Below are 27958 nucleotides of genomic sequence, written 5' to 3'. Positions count from 1 at the left end.
GCTTAAAGCATCCCTGTTTAGGTAATGCTGATGCGCTTTAACCAAATCAAAACCAATTTTATTACAGTCAACAGACCGTTGAATCAGTGTTTTAATCTCTTTTTAGTCTACTGCTGTTATAATCGATTTGAAAATGTTTTTAATTACTTGCTCTTAACTGTTTCTATTGATATAATTTTAATCTTTCTTGTAAACCACTTTGAACTATTTTACAATCAAGCGTTATATAAATTGAGTTAAATAAATACACAAAAACAAAATTATAAATAAATAAATAAATAATACAAATATAAGCCAGCGTTCAAACATCTTTAACTGCCCTAGTTCCTAGACAACCAAATATACTGAATATTTTGTTCCTTGTTGTCTGAGATGGTGGGATGAGGAGGGGTGGAGGGGCAGCTTAAATATGTTCTGAGCTCTGGAGGTGATACCGATTTTGCCTTGGGGCTTACATTGAAACAATCTGAAACAAGCACAAACCCTTAGATTCCAGTACAGTTTTTCCTCCAATGGAAAACTAGCCCTTTAAGGGAATGGGACGTGACTATGGGTTGCATTTAAGGCATGAGAAGTGGAACACATTATTTGCAATTTACACACACACACACACAATAAATACAGTCGTTCTTTTGTTTATCATTATGTATACGTTATTTTATATCTATCTATTTCTATTGGTCCATACAGGACTTAGCACAGAAAAGCTGTAACGGCTGGCATTCACCACCCAACAAATTGTGCATTTGGCCACAGGGGGCAACATTGTGCTTGTACCACGATTGGAAGAGAAAGACAAGTGGAAAAGAAATTAAATGAAATTTGAAAAATTGTGTGACTCGCTGTAAGGAAACATCGTTTCAGAGCATGGAGGGCTGCCTGTCAGACATGGGCATTCTTGGGCAAGGAGAACAGGGTTGTAAGAAAAAATATGTGGGGATTCACAGCAGAAAATATACCGGGGATACTGATGCCTCCTCCACAGCTTAAAACTGGAAATCTGGGTTCAAAGCTTGGCAGCTGTAGCCTGGAAAATGAACTGTTGCCTGCAAACGGCAGCTTCTCCCCATGACATCCATCAACAGCAGAAGCTGTCGTTATTGGCTGAGATGTTCTGCTGTCACGGAATGTTCATGAACATCCTAATGCAATGGTCAGCAACTGCTCTACCCAAATTGCCAAGCCAGACGTGCAAGAGAGAGTGAGGACCGTGGAAACAGGATTTGCTAATAATCCAGTTTTTTGGAGGTGGGGAAACAGGAAATGTGGGGGCCTGGCTTGTCATTCACCATGCTCCTCTTAAGGTGGCCATCTGGCAAAATGAATCGCTCACATCTGCGAGAGAAGCAAGAGGTTGTTCTGACTGATAGATACCCATACACAAACCTTGAGCCAAGGAAAATGGGGAGACTGGGAAACCATGGGCCAGGGATCCAAGGAGACAATGGAAGGGGTGTGTAGAAAGAGAGGATTAATTGCACATTAATTGCACCTGAACTGCCTTTTTTATTGGTGAAAAATTGTAGGGCAGTGAAAAAAATGTCACCAGAGCTCAGCTCAGCAGCACAAAGTGTGCCACAGGGCTGGGAGCAGATGTGCCACGAAGAGGAGAGGTGGCACAGATGCTCCTTCAAGAGGGCTGAGCATAGGCATGGACTCAGCCTTGGGCCCCAAGGCTTCCTGCCTGCCCCAGCAGCAGCCCCACCTTTCGGCGCTGAGAAAAAGAGCCATTTCAGCACTCCGGACAGCGCTCGGAGGAGGCTGCCGGTGGAAGCGATTCATTTCAAGTGTTGTTCCAAGTACTATTGCTTCGTCTAGACGACTAACCGCAGGAAGGAACAGAGAGTACATTCATCGCCAACACGCTGGCAGCCATTTACAGACGTGGGTCGGTGTAAGGAGCCCCGTTTGGCTGAAAACTGAGGCACAAGGAAGCTGGGAGGGGGGTTGGCAGAAGAGCCAAGTCTTCTCAGCTCCCCGAATGAGCACAGTGCCAAACGTGCCCCCGAGGGCTGCGCTAGACATTTCAACCTGTTTCCAACTGGAGGTACACCCGTGACGTTTCCTCAAGGAGGAATCAAGGATTTTGGAGGTTGCTGGGGAGCCTCTTTGGGCCCGGAGAATGTGCAAACTGGGTGTCAAGAGACGGAGAGTCAAGCCACTGCTTTGGATGGGTCAGCCCCACAGAGCAGAGACACCCTGGAAAGCTTGGGCCACATCCCAAGGAAGGGAGAAAACACGTCCCTGGATTCCCTGATACAGACTGTGTTACCGCTGACAGGATGCACAAGGAATCCCAGAAGCGTGACCGTTGCCGGGAAATCCTGGTGCCATCCCTGAGCTCTGGCAAGGTGGAGGAGAGGAAGAGGTGCCCAGGAACTGGTACCAACTGGGCATTCCCACAGGAACAAGGAGAATCCTGACATGCCCTTGTTCTGGGAGCTGATTGAGAAAACATATGCATCTCTTTGCAAGTAAGAATGGAGACCGTCTCTGAGTTTAATCCAGGGTATCAAAGATTTGGGGAAATAATTGCCTTGACACAGTCTAGCATGTGCTAGACTGGGGGCTGGTGAGAGTTGTAGTCCTAAACATCTGGAGAGCTCCAGGTTGGCAGAGTCAACCTGCACTCAACATCCCAAGGAGCTCGCTGATGCCATGACAGTTTAAACAGACTTGGATTGGGTTTGAAATTTATCCTGTGTACACCAAAAGAATTCTGACTTGATTCAGGAGATCCACACCTGAATGCAGAAAGAACCCTAGAGGGCCCCAATCCACCCAAAGAGAGACAAGTAACCCAAGGTTAGAGCTCTCAGTCCCTTGTCCATTAAGCCCCCACCCACCCACACATCCAGATGGCAAATAGAACCTTTGCCCTCTTGGTTTTCAGCTTCCCAGCCCTAAAACCTCTACATATGCGTAGATTCACCTCCCTGAAATGGGATGCACAACCTCCCATTCCACCCCCAACTCCCATATCAAGTGCGGAGAAGAGAAATGAAATCTCAACAACATTAAAAGGAATAAACATGGGGGTGACCCAGGCAGAGAAGACGTAGCTCAAAGTCCTCTTTTCTACAAGGGGTGGTCCCTACTGGCTGAGGATGGGAACCTCTAAGCAGACACCAATCCACAAGACATTTCTTTTACAGACATGAATTCACCATTTGGATCTCATCTCAGTCAGTTCAGTTGTGCTGGAGTTCACCGCACGGTGCCACCACGCTGTGCAACAACCTCCACTGAGTTGTCTTCTGCCCAGGCCACCTCAGTTCCTGGGTCTTGCCTGTAGTGCAGAGCTTGGGAAAGTTACTTTTGTGAACTACAACTCCCGTCAGCCCAATCCAGTGGCCACGCTGCCTGGGGCTGATGGGAGTTGTAGTTCAAAAAAAGTAACTTTTCCAAGCTCTGGGTGACTCATGGTGGCAGCAGGCAAAGGGCACCGATAGTCTCCCATATGCCTGGCCAAGATTTTGGTGGGCTAGTCAAACGAGCCAACCTTCTCCTCAGTCTTCCCCTTCGAAAGGAAATGCCGTGTGAATTTGCCACCGGGAGTTGCAGCGGAAGGGCAGTTCTCCTGAATCGCCACTCACCCTCAGCGACTTCACTTTAAAGATCCCTTCCTTTCCCTCTGGCCTTGTCGTGTTGACTGCAACGAAAAGTCAAGTTCAGCTACGATTATAAAGATGGTGGTTACGACGTGGAACACCAAAATGAGGAGGGGGGAGGAAGACACAGGAACCCAGCTACGAAGAAGACATTATGGGCTCAGAGGCCAGCAGAAAGAGCAAATGAGTCCCAATCAGGCGGAGCCAAGAATGCTCTGGGTTGCCCTTTTCCAATTCCGCCTTGTTTAACTGGCCACCGAGTCCCCTTGGGTGATCAGGCTCTGAAAACTGGCGAGCTGCTTCATCTGCTCCGTCTGCATGGAGTGCCTGCGTAGCAGCCTCTTAGCCTTGGGGGAAGTGGGAGCCACGGGGATCAGCCCCTTGTGGGCAGGCGAGGAGGGCTTGCCATTGGCTCGGATGTCGCGGAGGGGAGGGTGGGGGTTGAAAGGGAGTGGGGGCAGGAAGCCAGGGCGGGTGTGGGCAATGTGGTCCAGCAGCAGCGTCCCGGAGCCCCTCCTCTCAAGGAGGCCTGGGGTCCTACGGCGTATGGAGATGGGGGAGGCGGCACTGGGGATGCTTTCCAAACTCTCCCGGGACGAACTAGCCAGCAGGGTCAACGGGGAGGCATTGTACTTCCTCCTCTCCACAGAAACACGGCCCAAATCTGGTGACCCGGGGATGGACTCGGGGCAGAGGGACTCGGATTCATAGTGGTCCACGCAGTTGAGCTTTGGGTGGACCAGAACCCGCGGGCCAGGACTTGGGCTGCCTTCTTGGGCTTCCGGAGCTGTGTTGTGTCGGGCAAGAGTCTGGTGGAGGTGGCTAAAATGGACTTTCTCTGCCCACGCTGCTTCCAGGCTGGACAGCTCTTCTCCCGATGTCTGGTGGGCAGCCATTTTGAGGCAGGACGACTCCTGGCCTTCCATGCTGTGTCTCCGTGACAATGGAGGCCTCTTAGAGAGGCTCAAGCCATTCATCTCAGCCACCACTCTCTCCTCCAGGGTCCGGGCCTTTTCCTGGTGGGAAGCGGCCAAGATGGAGGGTGCCACTAGGCCCCACGGTTCCGAGTTCAACCTCTTTAGCTGCTTGGGGCGGCCTTTGGGCGGCAGGGCCAGGGTTTGTTCCTTGGCTTCCTTCCCTTTGCTGTGTGGGAGAGGGGAACAGCTGAGCCGAGTGGCCATGGTGAAGTTGAAAACGTCACGCTCCTCTTCCTTCTCACTGCTCCCGGGGGACTGGGAGGTCCTCACCTCAATGTCTGAGGGTGACATACACAAAGCAGGCGGATGCTTATCCTCTATACTCGGCGATGGTGGTGAATTCAGGTACTGTTTGGTCTTCTTGGTCCCTAAGGGGGACGTATCTGTGGTGATAATGATGACCTCCTTCCCTTTGGCCTTGCAAGCATCCAGGAGCACTTGCAAGGTCTCCCGGTCGCCCTTATTGATGGCGTAAACCAGAGCCGATGACCCAGAGTAGTCCTTGGCACTGGGATCCGCCCCATGGGCCAGCAAGATGGTGGCCACCTCAGCGCCAGCTCCATCGGCGCAGGCGTGCATCAGAGCAGACCTCCCCGTCTTGTCAGGAATGTTTGGGTCAGCCCCATTCTCCAGGAGATACCTCACCATGCGGGGCTTGTTTTGGGGGTCCTCGTAGGGGGCGATGCAGGCCGCAATGAGGGGGGTCTCCCCCTGGGTGTTGCCCTCATTAATGTAGGCTCCACCCTCCAGCAGCAGGCGGGTGAGGCGGAATTTCCCCTGCCACACAGCCTTCAGCAGGGCATTGCCCTCAGGGTGGACCATGGCTGCCGTGGACGGCTCAGCTGGCATGGGAGGGCAAGGTCATGAGGTGGAGGCGGAAGAGGAGCTGGGCATTTCAGAGGACGCTGCAACCTAGAAGGTGAAACAAAAACAAGAGAGTTGGTCGTGTGAGGCCTGCACAATTGCTTCGTAACACTCTGGAATGCCCCAAAGACGGGGCAAATCTTGGAGATCTGGGGCCCATCCGCACTGTACATTTCAAGCAGTATCATACCACTTTAAACAGTCATGGCTTCCCCCAACAGATCCCGGGAACTGTAGTTTGTTGAAGGGTGCTGAGAATTGTCAGGAGACCCCTATTCCTCTTCACAGAGCCACCATTCCCAGAGTGCTTTAACTATCCCTCTTTCTCAGGGACCTCTAGGAACTGGAGCTCTGTGAGGGGAACGGAGGTCTCCTAACAACTCTCAGCATCCTTAACAAACAACAGTTCCCAGGATTTTTGTGGGGAAACCATGACTGTATAAGTAGAGTAAGAGTGGTTTAAATGTATAGAACAGATGTGGCCCTGGTTGCAATTTCTTCTTGTGGGCAGTTTTGCCTTCCTTCTAATTGACTGGCTGGGAATGGTTTATCAGGATCGGGCACGGGATGGATGGGGCAGGGTGGGGGGGAGCAGAAAGATTTAGGGAGCGGAAGCAAAAAGGTACCTGTTGACCAGAAGTCTCATCCTGCGTCCTTTCCAAGGGACGGCTGGGAGGCTCAAATCAAAGAGATCAACAACGTTCTACTAAGAGGGGAAAGGATCTTAGCTTTGTGTGCAAAAGGTACCAGGTTTAATCTCCTGCACCTCCAAGTAGGGCTGGGAATGTCTCTCCTCTGACGTTCTGGAGAGCCCTGCCAGTCAATGCAGACAATATTAAGCTAGGTGAACTGATGATCTGACTTAGTAAAATGCTGCTTCCTAGGTATCTATGGGCCTCTGTTCCTCATTTGCTTACCTGAACTTTACAATTCCCTCTGTCAAGTGAATTCATGCAGGACAGGAGGCCTTTTCAGTGGGGGCACCCCAGCAATGGAGCCAGAGAGGCTCGCCTGGTGCTTTCTCTATGGTCTTTTCAACACCAGGTGGATGCCTTTCTAGTCACCCAGGCTTTTGAGATTAAAATACACCAGGCTTGTTGGAGTAGTAGTAGTATTTTTAATATGTTTTAAAACCTTTTTTTAAAAAACAGTATGTTTTTAACCTTTTTCTTTTTAAAGATGTCTTAACAGCTTTTAAAAAAATGTTTTTAAAGATGTTTTGTTTTAATGTATTTTAAAGTCTGTTTTTATGATGGTTTAAAGTGTGGCGCAGAGTGGTAAGCGGCGGTAACGCAGCCAAAGCTCTGCTCACGGCCGGAGTTCGATTCCAACGGAAGGAGGAAGTAGAATATCCGGTAAAAGGGGTCGAGGTCCACCCAGCCTTCCATCCATCCGTGGTTGGTAAAATGAGTACCCGGCATATGCTGGGGGGTAAAGAAAGGCCGGGGACGGAACTGGCAATCCCACCCCATATATACGGTCCGCCTAGTAAACGTCGCAAGACATCACCCTAAGAGTTGGAAACGACTCGCACTACAAGTGTGGGGACACCGTTACCTTTAAAGTGTTTTTAGTGCTTTTGCTTGCCGCCCTGGGCTCCTGCTGGGAGAAAGGGCGGGATATAAATCAAATAATAAATAAATATATTCCATATTTTTAGTGTTGGCGCTACATCTGTGGAATGGCCTCCCCACTGAAGTGCATCTTGCCTCAACTTTATATTCATTTCGATGCTAGGTCAGACCACTTTTGTTTTGGTTAGGCTTTTGAAGACTGGTGGGTTAAATTATTATAAAATGATGAGGCTGCTAAATTATCTTATTTATGTATTTTATGAAAGTTTTAAAAATGTTTTTAATTATGTTTTATCTTGTCTTATTTTGTCGTAAATTGCCCTGTGGCCATTTTTGCTGAAGGGCTATATGCAAATCTCTTAATAAATAAAATAAATAAATATTGAGTTTTTTAAAGTTTGTTGTAAACTCAGGTAATGGGTGGCTATATAAATCTCAGTAATAACAATAATAGCAACAGTGACAATATTCCAAATAGAGAAGGGTGAGAAATTGGATTCAGTTTGCATTTAAAGCTGCATTGATTGAATTCACACTTTCTGAAACAATATGAGAACTGGTGTTGGAGGAGAGCTTTGCACATACCATGGACTGCGAAAAAGACAAATAATTGGGTGTTAGAACAAATTAAACCAGAACTATCACTAGAAGCTAAAATGATGAAACTGAGGATATCATACTTTGGACACATAATGAGAACATACGATTCACTAGAAAAGACAATAATGCTGGGAAAAACAGAAGGGAGTAGAAAAAGAGGAAGGCCAAACAAGAGATGGATTGATTCCATAAAGGAAGCCACAGACCTAAACGTACAAGATCTGAACATGGTGGTTCACGACAGATGCTATTGGAGGTTGCTGATTCATAGGGTCGCCGGAAGTCGAAATCGACTTGGCCACAGAAGAACAAAAAAACCACATAGCTCTCTTTGCACACTTATCCAAATTTTGCAATGAAGTTCTCCAACCAGTGTTTACAAAAATGCATATATTAGGGGGAAAGTGTGCATAAAAATGAACATATTAGTAAAAACAACATACAAAAAACATTAGGAGAAATTGCTTGCAAAAATGTGTTAATAAAAAGGGCTACAAAAATCTCTTTAGCAGGAGACATTCACACTAAAACGCAGAGGAATTTTCATGAGGACTTTTTGAAAGGTGCGAGATGCTGCAGACACCTGGAGAACTGAATTTAAGATTAGGGGAAGTGGGAAATGGAGAGAACTGAAACCCCCAATTCCAAGGCCGGGTGGGGCTGATTAGGACAGATCCCATCTGGACCCCCCACTGCCCCTGCCTCACCAGGCCTTTTCCGTCTCTTGACAAGTCGCAGGTCGCAGCCGAGTTGATCCTGCATTGATTGATGTACCAAAAGAGACCCCTTCCTCCATCAGGCAAAAAGTCACTCTAGTCCATAGATGGGGGACTGGACAGGGGGCTGTGAGGCATCCTTCCCTGGCTCTCCCTGTCAGGTTCCTACCTGCTCGTGGTTACTGCCTGTCTCTAGGCACCACCAGGGACTCCACCAGTCCGGACTGCTCTCTCTTATGATTTCTCTCCCCGCTCTAGCACAGATCTCAACAGATCCCCCTGCTAGGCAACCACCAGTAACGTCCCAATACTAGTATTCCCAGAGACTCTGAATACTGGTATTGTTATTCTCTTCACCGCTGCCACCATTTGTTACAGTTCCCCTTCAGCCTTGGTCATTACCTTACCCTCCCTTCTGGTCTGTGAAACCCCAGCCAAGGATCAGGCCTTTGGTAAACCAAATTAAGTATTTATTACAGATAACAAAGCTAACAAGATTAACAAGATTTCTTCTTAAGGCACATAAGCATATGGTTTTACTCAATACTAATCCGAACTCCACCTCCCTCCTTCTTCACTCTCTCCTGGCAAACAACTCTCTCAACCCCACCAAGCAACCCACTCTTTCTCTTCTCCCTCCAGATTCCACAATTCACCATCTCACATTCCCCCAGATTTACCTGTCATCCTTTCATTTATACTGTCAGCCATTTTAAATATTCAGCCAATCATCAAGCATTCTATTGCCCATTCACTCCCCCTCCTCTTTCACTACTTACCATGTATACTCTAAACAACCAGCACTTACCATATATACACTAATATATAGGAACATCACAGGGGCCCCTCCAGGTGCTGTTGGATTCCAGCTCCAGCCAGGGGGGCCAACAGAACGGGATGAAGTGAGCTGGATGCCCCACAACATTTGGAGCAGCACAGGTGAGTTACCCCCTGCTCTAGCCCATTATCCCCAGAGTGGCCCGAAGGATGCTTTCAGGACGTGCAGAAGCAGGTCACTAAGAGCCAAAGTGGGCACAGTGTTTAATGTCTCGCTGCATTTAACACGTTCCCCCTTTTCTTCTCAGTAACAGCCACGGGGGTGGGGAGGAAATAGGGATGAGGACTGTGGCACACGGGGAGAGGGAAACTGCTCCCTCCCCCATCTGCTCTAAGCCCTGGGAGGGGACCTGTCCCTGCATGCCGTGGGCCTGATCCTGTTGCACCCCTCACTAGTGCTGTTCAGAAGGAAAAAAAATAGTGCAATCACATTTAGCTTGGCCTAAAGAGAAATGGCTTGTCCCCTGCTGTGTCTCCTCCAACAATTGCTACTCAGAGGTAGACTGCTTCAGAACCTGGAGGTTCCATTGCTCCCATTATCACTGATAAACCTCTTCCCCATGATTTTGTTTAAATGCTTGCCTGTTTGATCTCCCTCTGCATTCAGTTGTGCTCTGCATACTAGCACACAGACTGCACACTCTCACATGGCTTGGCCTGTTGACCTCACTTTGTAAAGACCATTTTCTTCTGTTCCATGTGCTACAGGTATACATCCCTACTCACCTAAGAACCTAAAAAGAGCCTGGCTGCTGGGTCAGGCCAAAGGGGGCCCATCTAGTCTAGCATCCTGTTCACACCGTGGCCAACCAGACTCCCTTGATGGGAAACCAGCAAGCGGAACCTGAGCGCAAGAGCACTCTCCCCTCCTGCAGCTTCCAGCAACGGGTATTCAGACGCATCCTGCCTTTGACTGTGGAGGAAGAGCGTAACCATCTTGGCTAGTAGCCATTGATAGCCTTATCCTCCATGACTTTGTCTAATCCTCTTTTGAAACCATTCGGTGGCTATCATGGGAGCGAATTTCATAGTTAAGAATGCACTTAAAGTACTTTCTTTTGTCTGAATCTTCCAACATTCAGCTTCACTGGATGTCCAGGAGTTCTAGTATTATGAGAGAGGGAGAAAAACTTTTCTCTATCCACTTTCTCAATACCATGCATAATTTTATACACTTCTATCATGTCGCCTCTGACTCACCTTGTCTCTGAACTAAAAAGCCCCAAATGCTGCAACCTTTCCTCGTAGGGGAGTTGCTCCATCCCCTTGATCATTCTGGTTGCCCTTTTCTGAACCTTTTCCAACTCTACAATGTACTTTTTGAGGTGAAGGGATCAGAACTGTACACAGTGTTCCAAGTTTTGAAAGTGTCCTGAGCAGAGCTTGGAAAAGTTACTTTTTTGAACTACAACTCCCATCAGCCCCACCCAGCACCATGCTGGCTGGGGCTGATGGGAGTTGTAGTTCAAAAAAGTAACTTTTCCAAGCTCTGGTCCTGAGACACTGTGCTATACCCATCTAAATTTTACTGAGTAGACCCGCTGAAATTAATGAGCCTAAGTTAGTCACATTGGTTTAACTTCAATGGATCTACTCTGAGTAGCACTGGATTAAGGATGGGATCCATTGGCCGGTGCTGCTTCGAAAGCATTCTGTTGACCTAACAGGTACTGATTTGAGTTCATTCTTTGTCTGCTGTTTTTACCAATCTGTTTTTTCCTCGTCACAAAAAGTATTGATATTAATATTGCTCTTCCGAAATGAAATGTTGATAAATGAAATATTGATAAAATTATTCTTCGTAATACTGATATTTTAGAGGTGGATTTAAAAAAAGAAAAGAAAATCAGCTTTCTGAAATAGCAACGGAAAATTGCTACATAAAAATCCAATATGCAAAGATAGAGAATAAGCAAATTAATAGAAACTTTGGTACCTAATCTGAATTGGGTGGCATTTTAGCATATCTCTACACGAGATACAGCTCTCTTTGTTCGTTTTCAACTGGATAACATATTCCTGTGTATATAGTAAGTACAAAGTGTACTATGAAGGGGATGGGTCATCATGTCATGAGTGCAAGCAGAAGACCCTATTCCTAACTTCATTCCTCAAACATCTCCAGCGTTAAGAGTCCTGCCTGGGTCCCAAGATAAATCCCCACCAGCTCAAGCCAGAAGAATCTCAGGGCATGGCGCTAGACAAGGCCTTAGCCTGAAGCCTTGGACTGGAGAGTCACTGGCCCTTAGATATTTATTCTTATTTTATTTATTTATAGTTTATATCTGCTTTTCAAGCAGATTCTCCACAAAGAAATTACAACACATATCAAATTTAAAAATACAATATAAAACCATTTAAAGCGGGGTAGCTAACCTTTTTTCTTTTTCGGCCCACGGACCATGCCAGTGGTAGATGTCCCCCAAAGTGGGTGTGGCACCCACCCCACATTCTCATTTGCGCATAGACACAGGCACAGCATGCCCCCTCTCCTCAACTGATCCATGTAGATCAGCTTAAGGGGGAGGGTTTCACACACACACTGCTCATCTGATGACTGAAGAGGGGATGGTTCATATCCCCATCAGTGTGCTGGGCTGAGCAAAGGAGCTTAAACTTCTCCACCCTGTTTCTAATCTGTCTGTCTAATTTGCCACAGCTGCCAAAATTGGAGGGGTCTTTTTTGGGGGGGGAGAAATGTTTGCTTGAGGAAGCTTGATCTGGCCCCCGGGCCAAGGGTTAGCCACCCTGATTTAAAACATCCCATTTGCAATAACATCAAAAATAAAAAGCCAGCATAAACATAATAAATCCCTTGCATACAGGCCCCAGTCTATCCCACCATTCGCCATTAAGGACCACAGAGAAGAAATGGGTCTTCCATTTAAAACCAGCAAGGGGATTGAACCTGCCTGATCTCAGAAAGAATTGAGTTCCTTTAGGGCAGGGCCACCCCTGGAAAGGTCCTGTTGCAAGTGCCTGCCAACAGAATGGCTTTCGCAGGAGGGCACTCAAACGGGGTCTCTGAAACAGACCTTAAGGTATGGGCAGGTTGGCACAAATATGGGCAGTCATAGAATCATAGAATAGTAGAGTTGGAAGGGGTCTATAAGGCCATCAAGTCCAACCCCCTGTGCAATGCAGGAATCCAATGCAGTCCTTCAAGTAACCCAGTCCCAAACCATTCTGGGCTTTAAAAGTCATCACCAGCCCTTTGAACTGGGCCACACGCCGGTGACCTAGGCATCCAGCCCAATGTCGGTGTAATGGTATGTTCCCAGTTGCTGCTGACTTGAGGTGCAGGGATCTGAGAGAGGAGGAGAGCAGGCAGAGAGGAACCAGGGGAGGACAAGAAGCATGGATGGAAGAGGCAGGGCTTGAGAAAATAGCTGGACTAAGAAAGGGTGGAGGTAGAACGTGAGGAGTGGTACAGAGAAGGAAAGTGGGAGGGAAGACAGACACAAGGCAGACCTGGAAATGGCCTCTGGGGCTGTGTTCCTGGCAAGGGCAGGAAGCTTTCCTGGGGTCTGAATTTGGTGAATAAAAGCACAGCTCTTTGCAAGCACCTCAGCTTCTCTGACAGCCTTGCAAGAGACCTCCGCTCCTTTGCAAGCTCCTGTCAGTTAAATGTTGGCCAATCTGGGTGCTGCTGGGCAGCTGTGGTGTCACATGTTGCAAGGGGAGCTTGCGGCCTTCGGTCCGACCGATTCAGCTGCCAGTTCTTCTTCAGATGCTTCCCAACTTCTCAGTGACTTTTCTAGAGGCAGCCAGCACGGAGAAGAGTAGGAGACCAGCCTCCTGTCTCTTACACAGGCTGTGCCAATTTAGCTGCCCCCACTGAGGCAGGACCCCTGCCTGCCAGAGCTGGCAAGCAAAGCCTTCAATCCACATGCTGTTACAGACAGCGGGGGCGCAGTTGGCCGGGCCTTCCGGGATGCTATGGCCGAAACAGCCTGCTTTGACTCAGAAACTCATTCACTGGAGCCAGAATGGAAAAGGGTAATTAATTCATATTCTCGAGATTTGCTACCCATGCCTTAAATACCAGGAAATGAAGGGCAGCTTTTGCAAAGGTTAGTTTACATCACAGGAAGGAGGGCTTTAGCACATTCAGAAGAATTTTATTTGCAATTGTTCTTAGAATGTTTTTATCTGCAGGTTTTTAAAATGTTTTAACTGTAACTGCTTTTTAGAATGTTTTTCAATTTTTTTTAGATTTTTTTAACTTGCTCACTTGTTTTGTTTGCCGCCCAGAGCTCCTTCAGGGGGAAGGGTGATATATCAATTTCACACAAAAAAAGCCCCACCGCCACTACCTTGGAGAGCTGCTTGTTTCCCTTGTGCAAGCAAGGCAAGGTTTTTCCAGGAATCAACAGCAAATTGCTTCTGTCCTGAGAGCCATCATGTTCCCTCTAATGTTCTCCCTGCTTGCTGGCTTGATGAATGAGTTTACACATTGCTCTTTGTAATCATCGCCATCATCATCCAGGGCAGTTTACAAACGATAAACATAATACTTTCTAACCCATTTTAATCCACATGCCGTTACAGGCATTTACAGCCGGGGACGTAGCTTCGCCCAACAAGGGTGTAAGACATGCAACTGAGCAACACTGCTTCTGGGGTCCCTCCCCCATTATCCGTGTTCTCTGAACTCAGCCTTTGCCAACCCGGTGCCCTCCAGCTGTTTTGTTCAGCTGGAAGGTGGCAGCTAGGCAAAGGCTGCTCTTAGCCATGCCACAGGTGGGCAGAGCACAGAGTGAACCAAGAGGCATCAGAGAGGAATACCCTGGCATAAGCCTGGCTTTATTTTGGTTATCTTTCTTCCTGCATGGGGAGGGAGATCAGGAAGGGACTGAACCAAGGCTGCCATCCTCAGTTTTTAAAGCAAGTGCAAAAGTATTCTATAGCAAATGGACATCAAGCAGCTCAGTCACTTTGGAATACTTTTGCACTTGCTTTAAAAACAAACCAGTTTCAGTGGGACTGCTTGGGAGTCAGTAATTTCTGACTAACTGAACCAATTTAGACTGTGGCTCATAAATCCCATTTCTAGTGAATCTTGTCTTCCCATGATGTGTCCAAAGTATGATAACCTCCGTTTCATCATTTTAGCTTCTAGTGACAGTTCTGGTTTAATTTGTTCTAACACCCAATTATTTGTCTTTTTCACAGTCCATGGTATGCACAAAGCTTTCCTCCAGCACCACATTTCAAAGGAGTTGATTTTTCTCTTAGCTGCTTTTTTCACCATCCAACTTTCACATCCATACATAGAGATCGGGAATACCATGGTCTGAATGATCCTGACTTTAGTGTGCAGTGACACATCTTTGCATTTGAGGACCTTTTCTGACTACCAGCCATGTCTAATTTAGCGTGACAGGCAAATGGCCTCCTGCCCGCCTATCACTGGAGGCCATGCCCGGTGCCACCAGTTAACCCCCGAGTTAGATAGGACTGATTGGAAGGAGCCCTACAGATAAATTATGAACATAAGACACTGCCTAGCTCAGAATTGTCAACCAGCCCTGCCTGGAGATCAGAGCTTGGAAAAGTTACTTTTTTTGAACTACAACTCCTATCAGCCCCAGCCAGCATGGCCACTGGATTGGGCTGATGGGAGTTGTAGTTCAAAAAAAGTAACTTTTCCAAGCTCTGCTGGAGGTTGAATCTGGGACCTTTTGAACACAAAGCGGGGGCTCTCGCACTGTGCTACGGTTCGCCCTCTAAAAATACAGCGAGACTGTCGTTCTCATGGTTCTGAATAAAGGGCTGATTTAAATAAAATGCTGCCCTAGACTATGTCAGGTCCTTGGTCCAGCTACCTCAGTATTGTGTACCCTGACTGGCAGGGGCTCTCCAAGGTTTCAGGGCTAGGGGCCTTTTCCCAGCACTACCTAGCAATGCCAGGGATTGAACCTGGGAACTTCTGCATGCAAAGCAAGGGCTCTGCTCCTCAGCTATGGTCCTTCCTCTTACAATTTGCACCTTGTGAGAGACTCTGCCCCCGAGTCTCCTCTGCCCAGCAGGACACACACCGTCTCTCTCTACACGGAAAGGACTTTGAGTTACAATATATGTAACTGGTGTGCAGTTCATCACATGCAACAGTCCTGCACACGTGACCCTCCCCTGCCAGTTCTCACTGCGTATATGTGCAAGCAACCACACCTTCCCAGTACCCAGGTGAAATATAAATCTAGGGCATCGGTGTGTGAAGATCTCTGTGCAAGTCCGGCATGGTTTCATAAGCAGAAATGCTTCGCACACAGGAAAAGTGCTGCCATGGCCAGATTTGGGCAGGGTTTGCACCTTTTGTGACTCAACCTGCTGCAGGCTGGCACCTGGAAGACACTGGGAAGGAGGCTGGGACCAAATTGCCCTCCAGTCCCAAGGTCTGGGAAAGTCTACAACTGTGCAGAATTTAATCCTAGGGGCAGATTCCAGCATCTTGAAAATCCCAGCATTCTTCCTTTTAGAAACTTTATAGACTCGCTATTATTTATCTAAAGTATTTATATACTGCTTAATTACCAAAGTACATAAAAATTATAAAAAGCACAGAATGTAGTCGTAAATAAGTCTGACAGATTACAGGCAATGCCGAATGAATCACAGAAGTCATTTAGTGTTAGTAAAATAAGTATTCAAGTGGCCAGGACAACTGTCCCCCAACGTCCTTATTTACCAGGAACAACCCCCCCCCTCTATTTTTTTTTGGATCTGCTTCCTAACCTTGGTAAATCACTATTTCTGTTTTGCTTTTGGGGAATGTGTTTAATTTTTTTGCAAAGCATGTATTCATTTTTCTTCCACTGTGTTGGCAAACTTCCCGTGCAAAAAAGGAAACTGTTATGGTCAGCTTACTAACCCACCTTGCTTCAGGAGCCAGGGCAGTCTACCACAAACAAAACTAATACCCGCAAAAGAGGGAGGGGTGCCAATTGTACCAATGACCAGTATATCCGTGGCCTTAAAGGCGGTATGATCTGCAGCAATGAGGGGCTGAAGGTATTTAACTCCACATTGGACTGTGAACAAGGCACAACTAAAGGCAGAGCAGCACCGCTGGGCTGAAAAATCGGCAACGCCACATCCTGCCGCCTGGGGTCACGAGAGGGGTTACCAGGGGAGACACAGAATTCCACCATCCTCAGACCCCCCTTCCTCGCTTTTTAATGTGTGTAGCTGGCACCCTTGCCTCACTCATGATGCGTAGGCCCTTACTCACAGGAAAGCCCGAAGGCCATGAGCTTTAATTTGGATTCCTGCACTGAGCAGGGGTAGACTGGATGGCCTTACAGGTCCCTTCCAACTCTACAATTTTATGATTCTAGGCCTCACTCACTCCAAATCAATACATAATTCTGGCCTGTTACATGGAAGATAGCTTCCTCCAGGGCTGGCTGATAGGGTGGGTGGGTAATGACCAACAGCCTGCTGCCTCCACAGGAAGACTGGTGCCATCTTCCTCCCCCCCCAATTCCTGTCCGTGGGGTGGCTTTGGCGAACCTCCACACTCATATGTAATCTATGCAGGTTGTGGAATCCATCTCTCTTCGGCAGAGTATGCAGATAGCCTGGTTTGGGGCAGTATTTAAGTACAGAAGGACACTCGGCCCTCTTTTCGGCGCAGCAGAGCCGCGCTCCTTGCTGGTCTTGGAAAGACGTTCCCTTTTTGCTGCTTTCTGGGAAATTCTGACTTGGGAAATTTTCAGTTTGCTTTGGAAAATGTTCTGACGCTTTAGAAAGTGATCTAACGTAGCGTGTTTATTTTACTTGCATTTAGTTACACAAAGCGAAAAACTTTGAAACTGCCAAGCTTGCTCTATACATTGTGTTTGCAATTTATTGATTGATTACATGTGTTCGTCGCATTTCTACACACATATGCACACTCAAAGCAATTTAGAGTTAATAAAAAATTAAAATAATAATCATAAAAGATTAAAAAACATATGAAAAGTTAAAAACAAAAACAGTTCATAAGGTGGTGGAACAACTGCGTGCCACACAACAGAAGCCCTCCAAAATCCGTCCAAAGTTAAGAACTAAAAGTCTGGGACAAATGTTTTTGCCTGGTGCCTAAAAATGCCGTAATGATGGTGCTAGGTGTTCCTCCCTGGGGTGAACGGTCCACAAATGGGGGGCCACCACTGAGGAGGCCCATTCTCATGTTGCTACTGTCCACACATCCTGACATCCATTTGTTGTTTCTAATAAATTTAGGAACCAGAACACTTTTCTGCAGAAAAAGAAAGCACTGGAACATTTCACACCACCCATCACTGTTTGCAACCACTCCAGGACCCCTGCTGAAGAGAGATTCCTGCTGGGGGCTCCAAGCAGCCTGTAAGGCAGGACCATGCCTTAATCCCAGATGTGTTTATTCCATGGCAACGGAGGAGGAGGTGCTGGAAATCGTAGATGCACAGAAGTTCTCAGCTGCACAAATTCCAAGACTCAACCCTCTGCTGATAAATAAGGTCCCTCGACTGAGCTCTGGGTGAAACTCAACTCAGAGCTCAAGCCAAGCTATTTGGGGGGGACTGTGCATTTCTCAAGGCCTTGAGAACAAACTAACGGTGAATTGCTGCTCTCATCCTTGCAGATCCCCCAGCTCTCTCCCCGCACACACACCGCTGCACAGCACGCATACACTCCTGGCTCCCTACATCATTCTGCGTGTCTCCAAGCCCTCGAAGGGCACTCGAATGAAATCTAGGAGAGCCATACATCAACCAAGTCCGTATGTCATGGCCAGGGGTGCAACAAGGCATACGGTTTCATCTGGGGTTCCCCAGCAAGGTGCATAATTTATTCTGAACAAGCGTGGCTCTAAATTGATGACAAACTGATGATTCCTTCCGCAGAACCTGGACATACGTATCCAAGCCATTTTATACTGGGGGGTCTCAAAAGAGCTCTTGGCTTGATTGGCAGACCGCCTGAAACAGCAAGCGTTTTCTCGCCATCCCTGCCAATGGGCTTGATTTGAATATATTTAATGAATGCGAAGCAGGAGAAAGATATCTTCTGCTCTTAAAACTGAAAACAGGAAGACCTGAATAAAGATCACACACTCTCCTTTTCAAAGCGTTGCATCTTCCCAATTTTTGCAGCTGCAGATCTCGGTGGCACCTCTCTGGGAGATTGCTAGAGGGGTGAACATCTAGGCAAATACTTTGCCAAGGGCTCCTCAGCAGGGTAAGGCCCTCCTGCGGGGGGCGTTTCCATCTGGGCTTTCTGGGCGCTGGATATTTGGGGATCCAAAGGCAAAAAAGCGTGTTTAAAATCAGTGTGAGTTGGGGGGGGTCGCCTCTGCTTTGGTTACATAACCCTGGGAAAGTGAGCCAAACGCCCTTAATGAGTGAACAAATTTGTTGTCATTTTTCAGAAGCAAGGCAGAAAAGGGTGCATTTCCATCAGCAAGAAAGCTTCCTGAACAGGTGTTGTGGGGGTGGTTTGAAAGGGAACAAGGCAGGAGGCATAACTGGGTTGGGATACTTAAAGCACACCCACCCACCCCAGAAAGAGCCCCCTTCTGGGCTGGCAAAGGTAGCCAGAGCTCCCAGTCCAGTCCAGTGCTCCCCCCCTTTGGAGTTGAACCACATATTCCAACACCCCCTACACACACACTGGCAGCAACATCCCGATTAATGGCCCCAGGACGGCCCGGACAAATTTAGAATCTGGAGAGGGTGCAGGGACCACAGTGGGAGCATCTCGGGCCAGGGACGCCCCTGCCCATCTCCCCTTCCTCCGGGATGCCGGTGCCGCTCGGCGCCTTCAGAGGGATGAGAGCGCGGGCCCGGAGGGGGGGGCGTCGATCCCGCTCGGTTTGGGAGGCAGAATGGATGGAGCCGGGGAATTCCTCCGCATCTCCTGCAGCCAGCCGGGCTGAGGGGCTTTGCCTGCCCCAACATTCAAGGGCCCCCCAAAGAGAGATCCCCTCGGATCCTGCAACACCTTCGAGGCGGGCGACCAAGACCTGCTCTGCCCCCCCTCGCCGGTCCCCGCGGGCGCCGAGCCATGAAAAAAGCGGCGCCCGAGCCCCGCAGCCCGTCCCCCCCCTCCAGGCGCGCTCCGCTCCGCCCGCCGGGTACCTGCCGGCCTGTCCGGGCTGCTCCCGCGTCGGGTCGCCTGCTCGGGAGGCTCTCGCCCGGAGCCCTCGGCGCACCTCGCCACGAGGCGACCGGCCCGCGGGAGCCCAAGGGCCGAGGCGCGCGCCCGAGATCGCCCCGCTGAGCATCCGCCGCTGCCTCCCTGGCTGCAGCCGGCAGCCAGTCGCCGCGTCCGGGAGGAGGGGCGGAGGGAGGGAGGGAGGGAGGGGGTCCCGTCTATTTTTAGCCCCCTGGCCTGGCAGGCGCCGGGAAGAGCCCCAGGAAGAGCCCCAGGAAGAGCCTGGCCCCCGTGGGCACTCGGGCCGCCCCCTCCGCCGGCCCAAGCGCGGCCCCCTCGGGCGGTTTCTCCCCACCAGCCCCGCACGAGGAGACCACGCGGCATTCGCTGGGACTCTTCCCCCTCTTCTCCTTCCCGTTGCCTCAGGGGAGGAAGAGGATGAGTAGTATTTAATAATAATAATAACAATAATAATAAAATTAGGGTTGTTTGCGGTTGTTAATTCTACTGCAAAATAAAGTAAGGTCTTCTTTTCCACAAATCCAAAACACAAGACAAAATGATGACAAAATGTCATTCGTTTCTTTCCTGCAACCCCTTTCCTTGCTGAGCCTGTGAAGGCCCTTGGTGGAGGACGGGGGGGACAAGAAACACGAGTCTTTGCGGGGAACCGCTTGCGCCCCTCTTTGAAGCCAAGGGATAAACAGAGACCTAACTCTTCAGGGATATAACCGGCTTTGCTCAGATTCCTCCCCTGTGTCTCCCTTTCCTTCCGCAGCCTCCCAAAGTGTCACCGTCTACATGTATTAGACATGTACTGCAACCCAACACACACCTCCTTTCGAGTAAGTCCCACTAAACCCAATGGAGCTTAATTCTGGTAAGGCATGCATTGCCTTGCGGCCTTACTTACTGAAAGCATTTATAGCCTGCTCTTCTTCCACCAGAAAAGCTCCCAGGCGCAGTTTACAATAAATAAAACCTAACACAATCCCTGACCTGAGGGTTATAATCTAAAAAGGCACGACACAAAAGGAAAAAGGGACAGGGAGGGAAGAAGAAAACAAGCAAACTCAATCATCAAATTGTTGCTGCAAGGTCTTCAGGTCACAGATCTGGTTGAGGTTTATGTATTTATAATCCTTGCTTGCCCTTCTCTGCATATTATTATTATTATTATTATTTCCACCCCGCCTTTTGGTCAAAGGCCCTCAAGGCTGCTTACAAAAAAATAGGCACAAGCGTAAAAATACATCAATGAAGGCAATACAATTAAATAACAAATATCATTATTTTAAAAAATGACAACTTATACCCCTGCAAATGTTTTCTCATTTCTTATATTGCAATTCATAGTGCCGTACTGACTAAAAAATAATAATCTTGCTCTCCCTCCAGAGTTCAAAGGGGTGGTTATGGTCCTCTCTTTCATTCTCACTGCAGCCCTGTGAGGTAAGTATGGCTGAGAAAGGGTGACCAGCCCAAGGTCTTTATGGCTGTGGATTTGAATCCGGGTCTCTCCCAGACTGCTGCCAACTGTATCAGCTTTGCCTTTGCCAGAAACCTTGGGTAAGCCATTCTCTCTCCACTTCTGCTCCTGTGAAATGAGGCTCCTATCAATGGCTGACCTCAGAAAATTGTTATAACGATGACAAAGATCACAGAATCCTAATTCTGAAAGGAACCTCAAAGATCATCTAATCCAACCCACTATTACAACCTCCTGGAGAGGTAACAATGCAATTGCCATTTAAAAAACTCTAACAAAGTTGAATTCACGACCTTCTAAGACAGCCTGAGGCACTGTCAAATAACTCATGCCACTCTTCCTAATATTTAGTCAAAGAACCACTTCTTGCAATTTGAACATTGATTTCGGCCCTACCATCACATAGAGTATTATTATTATATTTACCCTTCATATCTCTGAAGGTGGCCATCGTATCACCTCTTCACCTCTCCTCCAGGCGTCAAATGCTCTCTAAAGCACCGTATACGTAAGTCCAAAGCGCATTGTTATTGCCTGAGGTGAAGCCCAAATGCGCATTCCTTAAGCAGCACCACATAACGTCCAAGTGCTTTTTAGTTCAAAACACAAATCAAAGGACTGGGGCATGGGTAGAGACCATAACTTTTTGTACCTGCCAACGTGGGTCCTGGGTAACCAGACTGGGCAACAGATACCCGCTTCCTCTGGGCTAGGAATTTGGAATGGAATTTGGAGCCCAACAGTACCAGGAAAGGTATAGCTTCCACATCCCTGGTTTACATCATCTCCAGGGGTGTAGTCATTTTTTGGCAACGGGGTTACAGGCAAGTCCCTATGTACAAGGCAGTCAGCATGACAAGGCAGTGTGTTAGCCACCGAGGAGTCCTTGTCCTTTCACATTGATTGGAGCCAATCAGAGTGAAAGGTGAGCCAACCATTGAGAAGACTCTTCTCAGTAGCTAACACAAAGCCTCTCCTTTTAGGGTGATTGGTTCCTAGAGACGTCTGGTGTAGTGGAAGGTGTGGACTCATGAGATGACAGGGAGATGAAGGAAAGCGGAAAAGGGGGTGTGGGTGTGAGGGGGTGTGGCGTGACTATCATGCTGTGGATCATCTCTTACCCGCATCTACCGGCCAAGGTTGCTCTGATTATCTGGGATCTTTTTCCTTCTATTTTTTTACATTGCTCAGCAGGACAGAGCTCTGTTTGCCAGGGTAATGTAAATGCACAATTTTAAATTATACTTGGATGCCTGCCATTCCTTACCAATGCAATTTCTGTAGCACTGATAGTGTGTCAGGTGCTGTACAAAAGAACAGGGGTGATGCAGGCATTGCCGGAAGGGCTTCTGACATACATCAGACAGACAAAATGAGGTTGTGGGCACAGCTTGTGGACTGACAAGTGGGGGAGGGATGAAGCGGCTGACCTTGGAACTAGTGATCTAGAAGACCGTTTTAAGGTTAGCTCTGAAACATGTGATGGAGCGGCGATAATATCAGCACTTGTCCTATTTTTCCAGCATCAAAGGCATTTCAAATGCCTCTCTGCAAGGCCTCAATGGCTCTCAAAGGTAGCTAGAATTATTCTCCCTCTATTACTGATAGAGAGCTGAGAGGTAATTATCTAGCAAGCTAAATGGCAACACATTGAGATCAATGGATCAATGGGGCTCACTCACAAGGAAGCAGACATAGGTTTGCAGCCTTAACCTGGGAAGAACCAGTTTCAAATTCCTGCATGCCGTTAAGCTTATGGGGGGGGGAACAAAGGGAATATCACACTCACATGACCCACATGTTGTCTCTCTCCTCAAATGCATACAATTGTTGTCAAGAGAAAAGGGGGAGGGCCCCCCAGAGAAATGTTTGGATATTAGGTGGGATCCTAAGTAATCTACATTATTTCCAGTGGGTCTACTCTGAGTAGGATAAGCTTTGGGTACAACCCTCAATGTCTGTTAACTGGGGGTTTCCTGTATCATAGCTCAGTCTCTCAGCCACTATGCTGCACAAGCTCTGAGCACCAAAAACAAAAGCACACTGGAGCATGTGCAAAGTGCATCCCCCCCTCCCCTGCAATGAGTATACATCCCCAGCACACACGTACTATATGAAGGGTTATCCCATCCAGCATGGTCAGTGATCAGGGACAATCACTTCCTATCAACATCTGGAGGGCTGCAAGTTCCCAACCCCTACTTTGGAACGACATTCATGTATGAGAAATGTATTTATTCATTTATTTATTGCATTTGTATCCCACCTTTTCTCCAAGGAGCTCAAGGTTGTGTACATGATTCTCTCCCCTCCTCCTCACGACAACCCTGTGAGGTAGGTGAGGCTGAGAGGCAGTGACTGGCCCAAGGTCACCCAGTGAGCTTCATGGATGAGCGGGGGATTCGAGCCTGGGTCTCCCAGGTCCTAGTCCAGCACTCCAACACGCTTAAGAGAAAACTGAACAGCCAATGCAATGCGTATTTTTGAATGTGAATTGCTACTCCCTGGCCCCCCCCTTATTTCTCCATGTCCACTTCTGTTTTCCTCCATTTTCTCTTACATCTCTCCCACCCACCCCGTTGCCATAGCAACTATCTGGCTGGGCACATATGGTCTCCCAGGGTGATGGGATGCTGAGACTCCTTGCCGATGGAGAAAAAATCCACTCCACCAAGACGTCTCTGGTTCCTGTCGTCCCGTTCCCCCCCCTCCCCGTGGAGTCAACCCACATGCTAGTGTGGCTCGGCTATTAATATGATACTGAGGGTTGAGAGAATGGTTTATTTTTACCATTTCCCATGCAATTTTAAGGCCTCTCTCTGAGCGGCGGAGGGAGAGATGAATCACCTGAGTAGCAACTATGGGAGAGATTTTACAGAAACCGCAGAGGCTGGGATCAACAACAGTCCTTTATCAGGGGGACATTGTGGCTGATTACAAAAGAGACCGGTGCCTCCCTTCACCTGACCAGATGTGTGCACTTGATTTTGGATATTTGTTAATCTATTATTTATTTTCTTACATTTATACCCCACCTTTGTTCCATCCAGGAAGCCAAGACAAAATCCATCTGCTCCCCAGGCAAACGGTCGCCCATCCCGGCAGCGACAGGGCCCAGACCTGCTTAGGTTCACCAAGGTGTTGGTCTCACGTACATTCCAGACATATCCTGGGACCAGTACTCTGTGGAGAGGGAAACGTAACTTTGCCCACGCTCAGAGGAACCTTTCTTGATGGTGACAAACAGCGCATAGACTTTAAGGTTCAAATCCTCACTCAGAAATAAAGACAATTGCATGACTTTGGGCCAGTCACTTTCTTCCAGCCCAATCTACCTTACAGGGTTCTTATGAAGGTAAAGTGAAGGGGGGAACCATGCCCCCCCGAGCTTCTGTAGGACAAAATGTGATAATAAATCAACTCAACCATTGGTTCAATTACCTTGGTGGTACAGTGTAGTGGTTAGACCATCAAAGTGTTGGATTAGGGCCTGGAAGACCCAGGTTCAAATTCCCACTCAGCTTTGAAGCTCACTGGGTGGCTATGGGACAGTCACCTTCACCTCACAGGGTGGTTGTTATTGGCAGAGCAGCTGAGCTCTGTACGTGTGTGAATGGAACCAATTATTTATTTATTTATTTATTTACCTTGTATACCGCCCCATAGCTGAAGCTCTCTGGGCGGTTTACAGCAATTACAATTACCTAGAGAGGTAGTGGGCTCTCCGACACTGGAGACATTCAAGGGGTAGCTAGACAGCCTTCTGTTGGGAATGCTTTGATTTGGATTCCTGCATTGAGCAGCGGGTTGGATTCGATGGCCTTATAGGCCCCTTCCAACTCTACTATTCGATGAATCTTTGCCTGAGGCATCACCTTTTCCCTGGATATAATCACTCTGAGGCCATAGGCTCAGGAAAAATAAGAAAGCTTTATTAGAGGAAATACATACTTGATACAAAAGAGATCCGTCTAACCAAGGCTGCAAGGCAATACACATCTACTCAGAAGTAAGCTCCCATTGGGTTCAATGGGACTTACTGCCAGGTAAGTGAGTATTGGATTGCAGCCTAAGTTGGAGATGCAAAGACCCATGTTTAGTTTTTACTCTCATGCTGCTGGAGAGAGAGACAGAGAAGGAGAAGCAGGAAAATTAGGTCAGCAACCCTAAAAATATCAGTTTACACCTGAAGGAAGGTCAGCACAGGTTAGGTGAAACAAACACTATAGGAAACATGGAAATTCCTCTCTCTCTTAACCCATGCAATCCCACCAAGTCTGAGTTGTATCTCAACCCAACAGTTGTGAGGAGATAATGGGGGGGGAACCATGTGCTGCACCTCAAGGCCATTGCAAGGAAGTCACCACATGCAATACAATGATAAATAAAGCCTACAGCTGGAGTCCGTGGGCACCACAGCACCCACGCATACCTCCTTTGCTGCACATGAGGTCACTGACCCCCACTGCATTTCCTTTTTTAAAAAAGAGAATAAGCACATCGGGATACGGGATGTGCATGTGACTGGGAACTGCATGCTGGCCCTCCTCTTTATTCCCCGAGAATGGCTCTACTTCCATGTGGCCCCAGAAATGAAGATGGCAGCCAGCTAGAGCCCCATTGGCTGCCCATTAGAAAGGCAGGGAGGAAAGGACCCTAGAGAACAGATTGGGGGGGAAGGGAGAGGAATAGAAATGTAATAAATATGCAGAAGCACTTCAGCTTGATCCTCTAAACTGTTTAAAATGAGCTCAGACTGGCTGTGAACCACTAGTCGCCTACAGCAACATGTTTCCATTAGCCCTACCTGGTGGGAGAAAAGGTTGATCTGCCGATCAGCTGCAAAGTCTCTTTGAAACAGTTTTTTTTAAAAAAACTGCATTCAAGCTGATCCCACCAGGTTTTAGAGTAAAAACGGGTGGGATTTGACTAGCATTGTGTGCCCCTGTTTTCAGAAGAGAGGGGTGAAGCCACACCGGAGCTGGCAGAACACGAAGTGGGTTTCTACCCACTGTGCTTAAAACTCTGGTGAGCTGGTGCCAGCCGGGACAGTGCTGGAAGAACAAACAATAATGATGGTAGATTTCTTATCCACCTTCCACCATATGGTGCCAGGGCAAGTTACAACAAGACAAAAATAAAAGATGAAAATCAGTTATAACTATTTCAGAAGAACAGGAAGAGTCCTGGATTTGACGGAACTGGTATAGGACAGCTAGTTATGGCAATCTGAAAAGTACACGGAAAGTACTGCCACATGGGAGCATCATCTGTCGTGGAATGATATATGCTGCATGTGGGAACCAGCACTACACCCCCACTGCTTGGGGGTCAGAGAAAGAAGGAACAGATTAAAAACATGGTCCAATTTTTTAAACAAAACCTCACAGGTAGATATATTAATGCTGCAATTCCATATGTATGTGTATGTTTTTGTAAATTGCTTTGGGTTCCAGATAATGAAAAGTGGGGTATTAATTTTTAAAACAAACCATGATTTGTAGTGGTGTAGCGTAATGGCAAGAGACAGCCTATGTGGTGAAGCTGTTAGTGTGGGACTGGGAGACTAGAGTTCAAATCCTGACTCAGTCATGAAGTTCACAATGACTTGGACCAGTCACTATCTTCCAGCCTTATCTACCTCACAAGGATGTTGTGAGGATAAAAGGAAGGTGGGGAAAAGAACACTGCCAAGGACAGGTGGGGTATAAACTTAATTAAATAAGTAAATAAAATGCATGAAAGTATGCCCCATTAAACCCAAGTGACTTACTTCTGAGTAGATGGATGCAAAATTGTACTGTACATAAAGATTATTTTCATTTAAATATATTTAAATGATATTTATATGTATACCCAAACACACTTCACATATTCTTTTTTAAAATATCGTATCCCATATATGAATGAAAACCTAAAACAAGGAAAACATATATGAAAAGGGATTAAAGTGAGAAGCATTTGGAACACAAGACAGAAATTGCTTCATAAATGCCAAGTATCATTTTCGTTAAAAAAAACCCTGCACGCACTCCTATCTCTGCGAACGTAAAAATAAAACGAGCAACTGACAAAGCACATCAGCCGAAAATTAACAGCGCAACCTTAGACACGTCTACTCAGAGCAGCGAGTCAAACAGCTTACTCCAAGGTAAATGCACAAAACTGGATGGAAGCCTCAGTGAAATGGTTGCAAGCAGAGCCAGGCAGAGAATCAGTGCAGCCCAATCCCCTGCGCTTTTACTCAGCAGTAAGTGCCCCAGTGCTCACTGGAGCCAAATGGGCCCCACTGGGACTGGTGGGGCAGAAGGCCAGAGGCCCAACAGCAGGCAGGACCAGAAGCAATGACAGGCAGAGGCAACGAAGCTCAATTGCCGCCCCGACCCACCGCCCTGCGGAGTTTTGCAAGGGCGAGACTAAGGAGGAGGGAGTTGGTAGGCAGGGCCGCCCCTGGACTGGTTGGATGGAAGGCAGGCAGGCAGGCGGGGGGCCATTTGCCCCAATACTCCGGTGCCAGGTTCGTAGCCAGCCTAAAGTAGGGGGGGAATAGGGGGAGGAAAAAAGCAATACATTTAATTAATTATTTCTGTAAAAGAAGTTAGGGAGCTGCTCCCCCCACCTACAGGTCTGATTTGTTCCCAAATTCCGCCCTCCCCTCCCCCGGGACCCCTTGAAAGTTGCTGAGGCTCTTAGCGGACTACTGAATGATTTTTCTGCCGGTTCTAATTCAGTTCTAACTCACACAGTAATTCAACATATGAATAACAACTTAAAAAAAAGAAGGAGCAACACAAGTGCAGTTAAAAGCAAACACGCCCGGCGGGCCGTCTAGCGTCTTCAGCCAGAGATGCCCCGACACGCCACGGCCCGCAGGGAGGAAGCACGCCGACCTCAGATCGGGGCGCCCCGGACGACGAGGGGAGCCTCCGCCGCTTTGCAGAAGGGGTTTCTCCTACAAACCTGCAACCCTTACCTGGGAGTAAGCCCCACGGATTTCAGCGGGCCTCCCTCCTGAGTCGCAGGCATGCGTCCGATTACTCGCTCCCTTCTAAAACACGCCCTGCAAGAAGGACTTGCGCTGCGGAAGCGCCCTCCACGGAGCCAACGCTCCGCCGGCCCTGAAGGAGCGCAGAAAAGGACCAGCTTCGCGCCCTCCCCCTTCACG

The 27958-nt window shown here is 47.9% G+C and overlaps 1 protein-coding gene across 2 annotated transcripts; it reads right to left on the bottom strand.

The window, feature by feature from the left end:
- Positions 1-214: 214 nt before the first annotated feature.
- ANKRD34A (ankyrin repeat domain 34A) lies at positions 215-27957 on the bottom strand. Of its 2 annotated transcripts, XM_061605699.1 has the most exons (3): positions 27767-27957; positions 23829-23976; positions 215-5500 (listed from the first exon to the last, which is right to left on the bottom strand). In XM_061605699.1, exon 3 carries the CDS (start codon positions 5435-5437, stop codon positions 3857-3859), a length of 1581 nt encoding a protein of 526 aa, XP_061461683.1. In that variant the 5' UTR covers positions 5438-5500; positions 23829-23976; positions 27767-27957; the 3' UTR covers positions 215-3856. The 2 variants fall into 2 exon arrangements, with proteins under 2 accessions (XP_061461683.1, XP_061461684.1); XM_061605700.1 differs by lacking the exon at positions 23829-23976.
- Position 27958: the final 1 nt, after the last annotated feature.

Source organism: Rhineura floridana, chromosome 22 (genome assembly GCF_030035675.1).
Source record: "Rhineura floridana isolate rRhiFlo1 chromosome 22, rRhiFlo1.hap2, whole genome shotgun sequence".
NCBI classification, from domain to species: Eukaryota; Metazoa; Chordata; class Lepidosauria; order Squamata; family Rhineuridae; genus Rhineura; species Rhineura floridana.
The sequence above is the reverse complement of the archived record's forward strand: the minus strand, read 5'-3'. Positions and strand labels throughout refer to the sequence as shown.